Source organism: Narcine bancroftii, chromosome 13, assembly GCF_036971445.1.
Source record: "Narcine bancroftii isolate sNarBan1 chromosome 13, sNarBan1.hap1, whole genome shotgun sequence".
In the NCBI taxonomy this organism is placed as follows: domain Eukaryota; kingdom Metazoa; phylum Chordata; class Chondrichthyes; order Torpediniformes; family Narcinidae; genus Narcine; species Narcine bancroftii.
The window spans coordinates 11,067,225-11,081,248 of record NC_091481.1 but is presented as its reverse complement, the minus strand read 5'-3'; the positions used below and the strand labels follow the sequence as shown (position 1 = coordinate 11,081,248).

The window sequence follows — 14,024 nt, the reverse complement described above, 5'->3', positions numbered from 1 at the left end:
CCCCGTCCAGGCCTTGCTGGAACTCGTCTCTGAGCGTGCTGATTCTGGCCATCTGCGGCTGCTCTGTGCAGGAAGCATCGAAGCGAACGGCTTGGAAAGTCCCGGCATCTACCAGGCGCCTACCTCGAATGTCCACCAGGAAGCCGTGGGCAAGGAGGAAGTCAGCACCCAGGATGGCGGTTGGAAAGGACGAGATGGTGAGCCTGCATGAGAACTTTTGCCAGCCGATCTGGAAGTGGTCTGTCTTGTTCCCATACGTCCAGATCGCTGTTGTGTTGGCTGCACAGAGGGGAGATCCTCGAGGTCGGTTCCTGAACTAGATGGCCTTGGCCGGGATGGTGCTGATCTGGGCCCCAGTGTCGACAAGAAAGTGCCCGCCGCTGACTGAGTCCCGCAGGTAGAGGAGCCTGTGTCCTTGACCAGCCACCGCAGCCATTAACAGCGGCCGGCCTGCTCGTTTCCCTGGAACAAGCAGGGCTGATGACACTTCTGAGCCTTGGCTCCCCAGTGTTGGTGGTAGAAGCAGAGGCCTGGAATGGATGCCATGCCCCTGGTTATGCTCTTGATGGCCCCTGTAGGGGCCGGGTGTTCTACTACAGCGCTAGGGGCAAGCTTGGCGTGGTCATGCCCATGCCTCATGACCTGCTGGACCACCGAACCCTCCAGGAATCGGTCGAGCCATAGCGCTTGGGCCTTCTGAGCAACCTTCTTCAGGTTAGAAAAGCTCTCTTGGGCCCGTAACGGTCGGATGTTGTCGGGCAGATGGTTAAGTAAAATTTGCTCAAAGAGTGGGCGGTTGATGTGATCACCCATGAGTGCGAACATCTCGTCCATCAGCTCCACCAGGGACCTGCCCCCCAAGGCATCGAGGTGCAGCATCTGAGCAGCACGCTGACGCCTGGATAGTCCAAAGAATCCAGTGAGTACTTGCTTGATGGTCCCGTATTTGTCTTTGCCGGGTTGCTGCTGAACGAGGTGCAGCACACGTTTTGGCGGTGGCCTGGTCCAGGGTGGCAACCACATGGTAAAATTTGGTCGTGTCGGACAAAATCTGGTGGAGGTGAAATTGAGCCTTCTCATGGCCAAACCAGGTCTCCAGCTCCTGAACCCAGAAGTCAGGCAGCTTGACGGCTATAGCACTGATCCCAGGTTCGCTCATGTTGGTTTCAAAGACGTTTGAACCAGTCGGGGTCACCAATTGTAGCGGCAGCTACACTGCTACTGAAAGAACATACACAACCAGACAGGTTGAGCTCAGTGAGCAGAAAACTGGTTTATAGCTGGCTGCCGGGCTGGACTTGTACTCCCAGCCCAGACCTGGCTGAGAACCGCGCTGTAGGGTGCTGACATCACCTGGGCATCACATGGTCCCCCCCGCGCGGGCTTCTGAGCCCGGTGCTGAGAAGGGGAAACCCCCGATGGTGTCATTTTGGCCGGCTGCCCCGCCGCGTGGATAACAAGCGGAGCCAGTCGCCTGCCTAGTGGTGTGTCGCCACAAGTTGAGCTTTTTCAGTACATTTACGATCCTGATGTTCATCTAAGAATGTGAATATTTGCCCAGGGAATTGCTGCTCCAGAACCAAGATCATTCCAACTTTAATTATTCATTTACAATGTGAAGATAATACACGTTTTGAGGATGAGCTCTAAACATCATCAGCTCTTTCACTGAAACATACAAGAAGACGAGTCTTGTATGAAACATCCAGAAGATGAACCTGGACCCTGATTATTTCCCCCGCCCCAATCCCCACACAACATTTCTGTATTACAAGATCCTGGAAGATGTGAACATTTTCCATTGTCCTTTCATTTATAGTTAACATCAACAACATCAAAAATTGCCCACCAGTGTACTAGTACAGACTTCTGGCGGTGTGAAGGAAGTATTCTAAGGTCAAGACCAAATCTAGCAATAAGCTTGTTGTCTCCCAAGCAGCAGTGATCCATGCCCTCCTGTTTGAACTGGCAGCAATAGTTATCTCCAAGGAGCAGGAGAATTATTGCCAATGTTATCACTGCAGTACCCTAAATTAATTGACAGGCTGAGTGAATTAATGTCAGTGACTACTTCCAGGCCAAATGTCTGTGGCACTGATTATACACCACCATGTCTAATGGAGAGGACATATCATCCATGTGCCTGAATCCTGGACCTAAAAACAACCCAACCCAGTGCTCCATCACAAGATATAAGAGTAGGACATGAGAATTTCCAAGGGGAATGTGAGACCAGCCTCACCGATTCAAAGGAATCTCTCTCATGACAACACAGAACAGAGATGGAGTATCTTGGCTGGCACTTGCCATTCCACAATTGACTTCCGGAAGCCTTGCACAAACAATAGAAGGAATACACATCTCAAACAAGCTGTGACCGCGGCCTTGAAAAGCACTTCTTGGATTCCATTGGCAACAATCTGAGGGGAAAGCCATTCGCCTAAGGAAATGCATAAGATGTATAGAAAGAAGGGGAATATTGATATCAGAGGATGAAATAGGAACTGAAACACTGTTCTTGTTGAGTTTTTATCACTTGTTTGCATCTCCCACACCTTTCCTACTCTCTTACATAAATGCAACCATTTCATCAACATTATCTGAATATTACTTCCATTCATGCGGTTCTTGGAAAGGGCTCTTGACCTGAAACATGGACTCTGTTTCTCTCTTTGGATGCTGTTAGACCTTGTATTTTCTGTTTTTATTTCAGAATTCCAATATTGTAGTTTTTTTGTTTTTGCTTTTGTTGCTTTAAATACCATATTATATGGGGAGCTGTACAGGGCAGTGGATCATTAGATTTGTATCTTGATCTGTGTTTACATTTGGACTGCGTTTCCTCGACATAAAAGGGAAAAATATGATATTTAGACTTGGCCTGTGTCGTTGCACGTATAACGTGCAACTGAAGAGTCAGACTTGAGAAATGTCGAATCACTTACTCTTGACATTCAATGGTCTTTACCATTGGTACATTTCCTCAGCTTCAATATCATGGATGGATATTCTTGGACAGGAAATTAATTGGATCAGCAAAATCATAGTTACAATAGCCAGTAAAATGATAGGACAGTAATCTAGAGATCTGAACTCACAATCCAGAGACGAGAGTTCAAATCCCACAGTAGATGCTATGAAATGTCAATTCTGCTAATAATTTGGATTAAAATCAAAAAGAAATGGTCATTGCTAAAAACAGGAGAACTATTGTTTGTTTTAAACACCTAATTGGTTCTTTAATATCCTCTAAGAAAGGAACTTGGCTAGACTGGGTATGATGGCAATGTGTGGCTCCAATGTGATTATGTATTTTTGAAATGGCTACCATATTCTAGCAAAATTGCAAATGGACCCATCAATTCACTTTGCCAGTGAGGCAGGTTTGAAAAAAATACATAGAGTACATGGAATACATCCTTCCACCATTTTCAAGCCCCATCAATGTGTCACTGAAACGTCCAATTGGATGTATGACAGAAATTGGCTGAGGGAGGGATAACACTGGCTGCTCAATGTTCCAGGATAAACTTTGCTGCAGGCCTGATAGAATTGCAGGTAAGAGGGAAGGGGGGAGTTTCATTTTTGATTAGGTTGGGGGAGAACATGACAGCAGAACTGAAGGAAGACATTCTTGGGGGATTGTCCAGCAAGACTCTATGGGTAGAACTTGGAAATGAGAAGGAGATGATCCTGTTGGTGGGATTACATTATTGGTCAGTAGGAAACAGAGAAATGGGGAATTGCAGATAGATGAAGGAATTATATGGCAATAATATGTGATTTTAAATTCATTCAGATTGACTGGGGCTCCCATAGTGCAAAGAGTGCAAAGGGCTTGGACATGGTGGAATTTCTGATCTGTCCAGGAAAGTGTTCTTAAATTGCATATAAAAGCTCTGCTGGAGAGATTATGAATTTGGACCTTGTATTAAGGAGTGAAGAAGAGCAAATGACTGAAGTTTTAGAAGGAGAGAATTTTAGGACCAGTGACTATTAATTTTTGAATAGTTATGGAAAAAGATAGGACTGGTGCACAGGTTTAAGTCCTAAATTGGAGCAAGGCCAATTTTGAACAAATTGATTGGACAAGCTGTTTACAGGTAAAGGGATGACAGGCAAGTGGGGAGCTTTTAAAACTGAGATCAAGTGAAGGGCAACGCAGTCGGAATTGGGGAATGCCGATGGGTGGGGATAGTGAGGCCTTGGTGAGAAAAAGGAGACATATGACAGCTTTTGGGAGCTAGATCTTGAGGTATTTCAGACAAGAAGAAAATTTAGAGGGCAGAACTAGGACACAAATGGACACTGGAAGACAAGATCCCAAGAGGTTCTATTAGTGTATTAAGAGTAAAAAGGTAGCTGGGGAGAGTATAAGTCCCCTTAAAGACCAATATGGTCATCTATGTGAGGAGCCGCAGGAATAAATTAATATTGTCATCTATATTTACTGTGGAGGAGGTCATGGAAGTTCAGGAATTCTGTTCACCCCTCAGAATGTATCGCCAGAAGGGAATCGGATTTGATAGGAAGGTCACTTCCCCGAAACGTGCACGTTTTGACCATTTACTTAAAATTTACCCATTTTACTTCTTTGCACATAAATGTAAATTATTCAGTTAAATAATTATAATGCAATAAGACATTTTTTTAAAAGTTAAAGTTGAGAAATTGGTTTCATTTTCCAAATCTCTCCTTCCTTTGGATGCTTGCATATTTAATTTAGTTTTTTTAAAAAGTTGCTGAAATATATTTGAGAATCCAAGACAAAAAAAAAATTCAAACTGCAGGAGGAACTGTGCGAGTTGCATAGCACGTCAAGGTGGAGGGAAGGAATTGTTGTCATTTCGGGTCGAGACCCTGCATCTTGTCTCATTTGAGAATCAAATGCAGCTGATGGTGACTCTCCAAGACCTAGATTCACATTTATTTACATGAATGAAGCAGTATTAATAAGAAGGTCAATAGAGAGGACACAAGCAGTCAAACTTCCCATGCACAAGGGCATAATTGACTAATTAATCTTGAAAGGTCTAGTGTATTCTTAGAATTGTTTGTATTCCTTCATCTGAACAGTGACATTAATGAGGTTGTGAAATATTTTATAACCCATTTACTTCCTTTCCCAGCCTAATATGGCTTGATTACACAGCAGTTTATTGCTCGTGCTTCACAGCTAAAGGGCTCCTGACCTTGAGTGCTGTCTGTGTGAAATTTTTCTCTGTCAACGCATAGGTTTCTGGATGCTGTGGTTTCTTGCTACGCCCCTAAACTGTGCTGGAAGGTTCACTGGGTACTGTAAAATACCTCTTTGTTAAGATTTATAGCCAGAGGAATCCCAGAGTTGAGGGAGAATATTTCAGAAAGGCAATGAGGTAGGGAAGAAGATTATTTGGCCTGCTGCTGACATGGACCTTACAGTCCAATGAAACCCTCCAATAAACAAAACATTTGAGAAGGATAAGTGTCTTTTTTTTGTCTGCTAATTGTTCATTATTCTCCTTATTCTCTAGCGGCATCATACACAGATAGCTCAGATGATGAAACATCACCTCGTGATAAGCAGCAGAAAAATTCAAAGGCCAGCAGTGACTTTTGCATCAAGAATATCAAACAGGCAGACTTTGGGCGTAGGGAGATTGAAATCGCAGAACAAGGTGAGAGATTGTACCTTATTACCAGTGCACTTTATTAATTTACATCATTCTGAGCTAGTTTCTTGAAATATAATAAATGATTTTTTTTTTGACCAAAGTTTTTGTTGAAATGCTACTCTCCAAAAAAAAATCCACCTGAAAAACCAAGGAGAGACAGCATGAAAGCCAACTCCCATGATTATTGTGATCCCAAGCCTTTCTTTCATTCAGATTCAACTAAAAGAGAATTCAAAGCCAAAAACATTTGGCATGGACTTTAATGCTATCAGCTTGACAAGGCTTGCATTCTTGATGAAAAATGATGTCAATAGATTATTCCAGTTTAACCGATTGGAGACAACATAGGACATTTAAACTGAGTAAAAAGAAAATAGCATTTGATTGGATGGTTATTAAATGGCTCTCCTTTTCCAAGAGAGTAGTCTAAGCCTGGAATACATTATTGATTGGGATAGTGAGTGTAGAGTACTTGCATGTTTTTAAGAGTTTGAATGGGGACACAGATTTAATTACTAAGAAGGTAAGTGGATTAACAGATAACAAGAAAGTGGTCAATGATCTCTTTTGTTTTTGCCTGATTAATTATGATAGAAGAATTTCCCTCATCCACTCTTATCAGCCCTGGGTTTTCCTGCCTTTTTTTTGGTGGATTTGCACGTCTGAATATTGTAAGTAAATGGTATCTAGATAAAAGGTGGCATTGAGTGGCCAACAAAGTCTATGGTCATTTTTTTTTGTGTGACTATTTTCTCCATGTATCTGGATTTGAAACTAAATGCTTGCATAGCTGATACTTGCTGGAAAAAAAAGCCAAGAATCCCCATTGTTCCAGCAAAGGAGAGAAAGGGATAACTTCCTTGGTGTTAAGAAACTTGTGTCTCTCAAGTTTGGCTTTGCCAGTCGAATATTGTATTTCAAATATTCCAGAATTTAATATAGTCTGTTGAAGACTTTATTTAAAATTTTATAACATGAATACAATAGAGATTACATTTAAAGAAAAATTTTAAAAAATTAAAATGGTATGATTACAATATTACATCAGAAAACTACACAAAATAACCCCCCTCCCATTAATTGTAACACAGTATTAGTAATCTAACTTAAAATTAGTCCAGCCCCCCCCCCCCCAATAAAGAGTGAAGAGTTAATAAAATTAACAATATTATATATGGAAAAAAAATACCCACTTACAAAAAAAGAGATAAAACTTAACCTAAAAAAAAATTCTAACAACAAAAATTTTTTTTATCAATACTAAAATATCATGCTTAAACATATATTTAAATCAAACTTAAATGCATATAATTAGAAAACAGAGTCCACTTTAACTTATAAAAAGACATTTTATCCTGAATTGAAAAAGATATCATTTCCATAGTCAAACAAAATTTCATCTCCAAATACCACTTATCTAAAGTTAATATATTTTTATCTTTCCAAGTAAGTACTATACATTTCTTAGCCATGACTAAAGCTAAATAGATAAAGGAAATCTGATAGAATTTAATATAGTCTAATGTTATCTTCATTTGTGGTTTAGCCATGTTTCTCAATCTTTTATCTTTATGACAACTCTAGATTAGAAACGAGCAAATTGGAGTTCAAGTGTAATCAACCATCTGAACAAATAAAGATCATTGCTCATTCTGCACTTGTTTTTATTTTGAAACAGAGATGCCAGCACTTATGGCTCTAAGAAAACGAGCACAAGGAGAAAAACCATTGGCTGGAGCAAAGATAGTTGGCTGTACTCACATTACAGCCCAGACTGCGGTGAGTGTCCAACTTTAGAATCCTGGTTATTAAAATCAGACTGTATTGTAATTCACTATCCAGAACTCCAGTTTCAATTTTGTCCTTTCCCATTGAAATGAAAACTTTCCATAATGTAGCGTGAGAAATAAATATTGGCACTGAAGCTAAAAATCTTCTCCAGTATGTCATGCTCCTTTAATCCCATGTACGTTTTTGATTAGGAAGTTTGTGAATGTGTACCCCAAAAAATTGAGAAATGAGCCTGAAGTGGCAGGGGTTAGGAGTTCTCAATAATTTGCTTTCTGTTTTCCTTCATTTGGCCCCGCCACCTCTAAATTCTCTGTCAGATTGAATTATTAGTGTTTTTTTTTACATTGTGAGTTTTTTGAAAGTCAAGTTGACTTTCTTCTATAATCTATCAGTGATACCGTAAAAGTCCAAAAATCCAAATGTCAGAAATCCAAATCACCCGAGAATCTGGACCTCAAAAATTCTTGGATTTTGCATGCATTGCCTAAGCACCACAGACATACTGCCAAAAAATCTGGATTTTAGGACTTTAACTGTATAGTGTTTTACAGGACGCCGTAAATTTAATCTGCTTTGAGGACAATGCTATAACACACAGTCTCCTGAAGATGGCACTTCTGAGCTGTTAGAAACTGCATTTGCAATGTCAACATCCACGCTTTCCTTTTAGGCAGAATTAGAATTTTTGCTTTTCAACTGCTTTTGAGATGGGAGTATTTGCAAAGTCTCCCATTACAGCAGTGTGCATAGAACTTGCTTATTTGTGGCTGTGCTTAATAATACATGTGTTCTTAAACCCTCTTATTATTTCCACAGGATGTTACTCTTCTTGTTTGGTGAAGACTGTTCAAAGTTGGTTTGGGGGGGGGGAGGGGGGGAGGTGAGGAATATATTTCAATTGAAAATTGAAAGGTCACCCACAATGGTTCTTTGTTTGACCCCAGAGGCCATTGATGGAAGAGTTCTGATAATAAATGAAGACTTTTCTGGATGTTAAATTACACACCTTCTATTTTGATATTGCAGGAATAAAAACTAGATTTTTATGATTTCCTATTTTATCCAAGTTCTTTGTCAGGAAAATTTAAATAATCATGAGTAGAACAACCTTTTTCATTTTGTTATTGAAATATACCATTACTTTTCTTTGGCTTGGCTTCGCAGACGAAGATTTATGGAGGGGTAAATGTCCACGTCAGCCGCAGGCTCGTTTGTGGCTGACAAGTCCGATGCGGGACAGGCAGACACGGTTGCAGGGGAAAATTGGTTGGTTGGGGTTGGGTGTTGGGTTTTTCCTCCTTTGTCTTTTGGCAGTGAGGTGGGCTCTGCGGTCTTCTTCAAAGGAGGTTGCTGCCCGCCGAACTGTGAGGCGCCAAGATGCATGGTTTGAGGCGAGATCAGCCCACTGGCGGTGGTCAATGTGGCAGGCACCAAGAGATTTCTTTAGGCAGTCCTTGTACCTCTTTGGTGCACCTCTGTCACGGTGGCCAGTGGAGAGCTCGCCATATAACACGATCTTGGGAAGGCGATGGTCCTCCATTCTGGAGACATGACCTACCCAGCGCAGTTGGATCTTCAGCAGCGTGGATTCGATGCTGTCGGCCTCTGCCATCTCGAGTACTTCGATGTTAGGGATGAAGTCGCTCCAATGAATGTTGAGGATGGAGCGGAGACAACGCTGATGGAAGCGTTCTAGGAGCCGTAGGTGATGCCGGTAGAGGACCCATGATTCGGAGCCGAACAGGAATGCATTTTTAAAACAGCATTGATTTCTCTAAAATTTATAGTGACCTCTTTCTCTCCTAATCCTGGGGTATTAAATGTGTTTGTCTCTTTAGAAAAAGCAAAATACTGCAAAGGATTGAAGCAGAATCGTTTAACCATATAAATTATTTACAGCACAGAAACAGTCCACTTTGTCCCTACTAGTCCGTGCAGAACATCTTCTCCCACCTAGTCCCACTGACCCGCATTTGGCCCATAACCCTCCACACTTCTCCTGTTCATATACCTATTCAACCTTTCCTTGAATATTAACATCGATCTCACTTCTACCACCACTGGTGGAAGTTCATTCCATACCCCCCACCATCTTCTGCATGAAGAAATTCCCCCTTATGTTTCCCTTAAACTTTTCCCCTTTTTATCTCAGACCATGCCCTCTTGTTTGAATTTCCCCCCACTTTCAGTGGAAAAAGCGTATCCACATTGATTCTATCTGACCTCCTTATAATTTTGAATACCTCTATCAAATCACCCCTCAACCTTCGATGCTCCAGGGAATAAAGTCCCAGCCTGCTCAACCTTTCCCTGTAACTCAAACCCTGAAACCCCGGCAACATTCTTGTCAACCTCCTCTGCACGCTCTCTATGTTGTTTATATCCTTCCTGTAATTCAGTGACAAAACGGCACAGAATATTCCAAATTTGGCCTCACCAATGCCTTATACAATTTCAACATCACATCCCAACTCCTGTATTCTATATTCTGATTTATGAAAGCCAATATACTAAATGCCTTCTTCACCACCCTATCCACATGTGATTCAACTTTCAGAGAATTATGTACCATGGCTCCAAAATCCCTTTGTTCTACTGCACTCCTCAATTGTCTACCATTTAACGTATGCCCTATTTTGATTAGTCCTAACAAAATGTAGCGCCTCACATTTATCAGTATTAAACTCCATCTGCCATCTTTCAGTCCACTCTTCTAAGTTTCCTATAATCACCCTGTAAGCTTTGATAATCTAACTCACTGTCCACAACACCATCAACCTTTGTCTCATCTGCAAATGTGCCACTCTATCATCTAGATCATTATTATATAACAATGGACCCAGTACCAATCCCTGAGGCACTCCATTCGTCACCAGCCTCCAATTCGACAAACAATTTTCCACCACTACTCTCTGGCATCTCCCAGTGTTTAATACATTTCACTACTTCATCATTAATACCTAATGCTTCCACTTTCCTTACTAACCTCTTATAGGGAACCTTATCAAAAGCCTTACTAAAGTCCAAAGAGACAACATCCACCACCTTTCCCTTATCAACCTTTTTAGTAACCTCAAAAAACTCAAAGATTTGTTAGATATGATCTACCATGTACAAAACCATGCTGACTATTCAGAATCAATCCCTGTCTTTCCCATTAATTTACCCATCACTGACATCAGACGTCCAGGTCTATAATTAACTTTTGGATTTTTCTTATGAACAGCAGAACAACATGAGCCGCCCTCTGATCCTCTGGCACTTCCTCTGTGGCCAGTGACATTTTGAATATTTCTGTCAATGCCCCCACTATTTGTTCACTAACCTCCCTCAGGGTCCCTGGGAATATTTTGTCAGGACCTGAAGATTTATCCACCTTGATCTTTTTCAGTATAGCCAACACCAGCTCCTCATTAATTCTTATATTATCCATGAGTTCCATTCACTTTACCTGGCTCAATATTCTCAGTGAATAATGAAGAAAAAAATTGTTTTAAATTTCACCCATCTCCTCTGGCTTCTCATGGAGCCTATCCTCCTCATCTTCAAGGGGGTCCAATTTTGTCCCTCACTATTCTTTTTTAATGTACCTATCGAAACCCTTTGGATTAATTTTTACTTTGCCTCCCAAAGCAGCTTCATATCTCCTTTTAGCCTTTCTAATTTCTTTAAGATTTTTTGACACTCCTTGTATTCCTCAAGCAGTTCATCCCTTCCTTGCTGTTTATACCTGTTGTACACAACCCTTTTCCTCCGAACCAAGTTCCCAATATCTTTTGAAAACCAAGGCTCCCTACAAGTTTCTAACCTTTCCTTTTATCTTCTTGGGGACAGACCGACTCTGCCCTCTCAGAACTTCTCCTTTGAATATCCTTCATTTATCAGCTACATTCTTCCCTGAAAATTACATCTAAATCCACACCCTCCAAATCTTTTCTCATCCCCTCAAAATTTGCTTTTTTCCAGTCGAGAATCTCAACCTTTGGCCCACCTCTATTTTTTTCCATCTCTAGCTTGAAACAAATAGGATTGTGATCACTAAACTCAAACTGATCTCCAACACAAACCTCTATCACCTGATCTATCTTGATCCCTAAGAGGAGATCCAATACTGCCCCCTCTTGAGTCCATTCCTCTTCATATTGATAAAGAAAACTTTCCTGAACACACCTAACAAATTCTACCTCATCCAGCCCTCTTACTGTATGGGTGTCCCAGTTAATGTTTGGAAAGTTGAAATCTTCCACAAGTTTCAGCTTGTGTTTATTACACATGTACGCAATCTCCTTACAAATTTACTCTTCTAATTCCCTCAGCCCATTTTGTGGTGTACAATATACTCCCATTAATGTATTCATGCCTCTGCCATTCCTCAATTTTACCCAAATAGCCTCGCTGGACGATCCCATCAAACCATCCTGCCACAGCACTGCTATAATCTCTCTAATAAGCAATGCAACTCCTCCACCTTTTAACCTCCCTGTTCTATCATGCCTAAAACAACAGAATCCTGGAATATTTAATTGCTAAACATTGTTCTTCCTGCATCTAAGTTTCACTGATCGCCATAATATCATATTTCCATGTGGCCATCCATGACTTAACCTCATCCTCTTTATTTACAATGCTCCTTGCATTAAAATATATGCACTTGAGAGACTGTCCTCCACATATACTCCTTTTGTTACCAACTACCTTTATGTTCTGTTCCCTTCCAATCTAGATGTTCCTCCTCCCTACTCTCTGTACTCTCATTCTGATTCTCTCCCCCCCTGCCAAACTAGTTTAACTTCTCCCCAACAGCTCTTGCAAACCTGCCCGCCAGGATATTGGGCCCCCCTCCAGAATATTGGGCCCCCCCCTCCAGTTCAAGTGCAGTCTATCCCTTTTGTACAGGTTAGACTTGCCTTAGAAGAGATCCCAATGATCCAGAAATCTAAACCTCTGCACCAGCTCCTGAGCCACGCATTCATCCTTCATAACTTCCTATTTCTCCCCTCACTAGCTTTTGGCACAGGCGGCAATCCTGAGATTGCCACCCTTGAGGTCCTGCTTTTCAACTTCTTCCCTAATATGTAATCCCTTTTCAGGACCTCATCCCCACTTCTAACTACGTCATTGGTCCTCACATGGACCATGACTTCACCCTCCCCCTCCAGAATGCTGTGGACTCGATCAAAGATATCCCTGACCCTGGCACCTTGGAGGCAACATACCAACCGAGATCCCCGATCTAGTCCAGTAAACCTCTTATCTGCTTCCCTAACCAGTGAGTCCCCAACTGCAAAAGCCTTACTTTTTTTTTCTCTTCCCATCTGAGCCAAGGGTCCAGCCCCTGTGGCAGAGACCTGACTTCCATGACTTGTCCCTTGTTGATCGTCCTCCCCCAACAGCATCCAAAGCAGTATACTTGTTGAGGGGAATGGCCACAGGGGTACTCTACTGCCTTTCTCCCCTCTTTCCCTTTCCTCACAGTCACCCATTTCCCTGACTCCTGACTGTTGGGGGTGACTGCCACTGCCTCCCTTAAGATCTGCAGTTCATCCAGCTGCAACTCCAGTTCCCTAACCTGGCCTTCCATGAGTTGCAAATGGATGCACCTTTTACAGGTGTAGTCATCAGGAACATTGGTGGTGTCCCTGACCTCCCTCATCCTGCAATCAGCACTCAACTACTCTAACTGCCTCCATCAATTTAGAGTAATTTAGATAAATTATTTTACATTCTATTTTCAAGTTTATTTGAGGAAGTATTATTTAAGGTAAACTTCAAAACATGGATTCTAATGTGACAGATTTTCCCTTTAGTCTTTTGTTCATTTTTGTTGCTGCAGGTACTGATGGAGACGCTTGCTGCCCTTGGAGCACAGTGCAGGTGGGCAGCCTGTAACATTTATTCCACCCAGAATGAAGTGGCTGCTGCTTTGGCTGAGAATGGTAAACGACATTTTGCTTCGTATCAATAGTTTTCACCACTCTTTTCAATAACTTTTATCATTGCCCTTTGTCTTTCCCCCTTTTCTCCATCTGCAAATATCCTGCACCATTCTCTGTTGTACTGTTCCACAGACACATCAGAAATTTAAAGATCCTGAAGAATTTAAAACTGGTAAAAGTTTAATGGTGATACACAATGGACATTAATTGACTGCAGGACCAAATCAAATAATATGTTATCAGGTAGACTTTGCCATGGCTAATTATTCATCAATATTTTAACCACAGATAGAGGTAATTATGATTTTTCTCATTTGTTGCCGATCATTAATTTCTCTTGAAAATAAAGATAAAGCAGTGTGTAGGATGACTATTGAGTAAGGGGTTCTGGAATTTGTACCCAGGCCTAGTGAAGGAATGGAGATGTTACAGATGATGATGGTTCCATCTGATATGTTCCTCCAGTTAATTCAGTACAGTGTACTCTTGGTATCTGGCACCAATGGGGATTGGTAGATGCCAGATAAGTGTATTTTCTGATTGCTCTAGACTTACTCTTACAATGGCTAACTAATACACCAGCATTAAGAATAAACAGCTTAAAAGACTGTAATTACCACAAAACAAATTTCACTTGCATTTT

General features: G+C 41.4%; 1 protein-coding gene across 9 annotated transcripts in view; it reads left to right on the top strand.

Annotated features, from left to right (window-relative positions):
* LOC138748816 (putative adenosylhomocysteinase 3) overlaps positions 1-14,024 on the top strand; it is a 68,514-nt gene that overhangs the window by 36,361 nt on the left and 18,129 nt on the right. For all 9 annotated transcript variants that reach the window (XM_069909608.1, XM_069909603.1, XM_069909605.1 and 6 more), the window contains 3 exons: positions 5,514-5,657; positions 7,333-7,433; positions 13,279-13,381. In XM_069909608.1, coding sequence (XP_069765709.1) covers positions 5,514-5,657; positions 7,333-7,433; positions 13,279-13,381 — 348 coding nt within the window. The remainder of the gene's footprint in view (positions 1-5,513; positions 5,658-7,332; positions 7,434-13,278; positions 13,382-14,024) is intronic.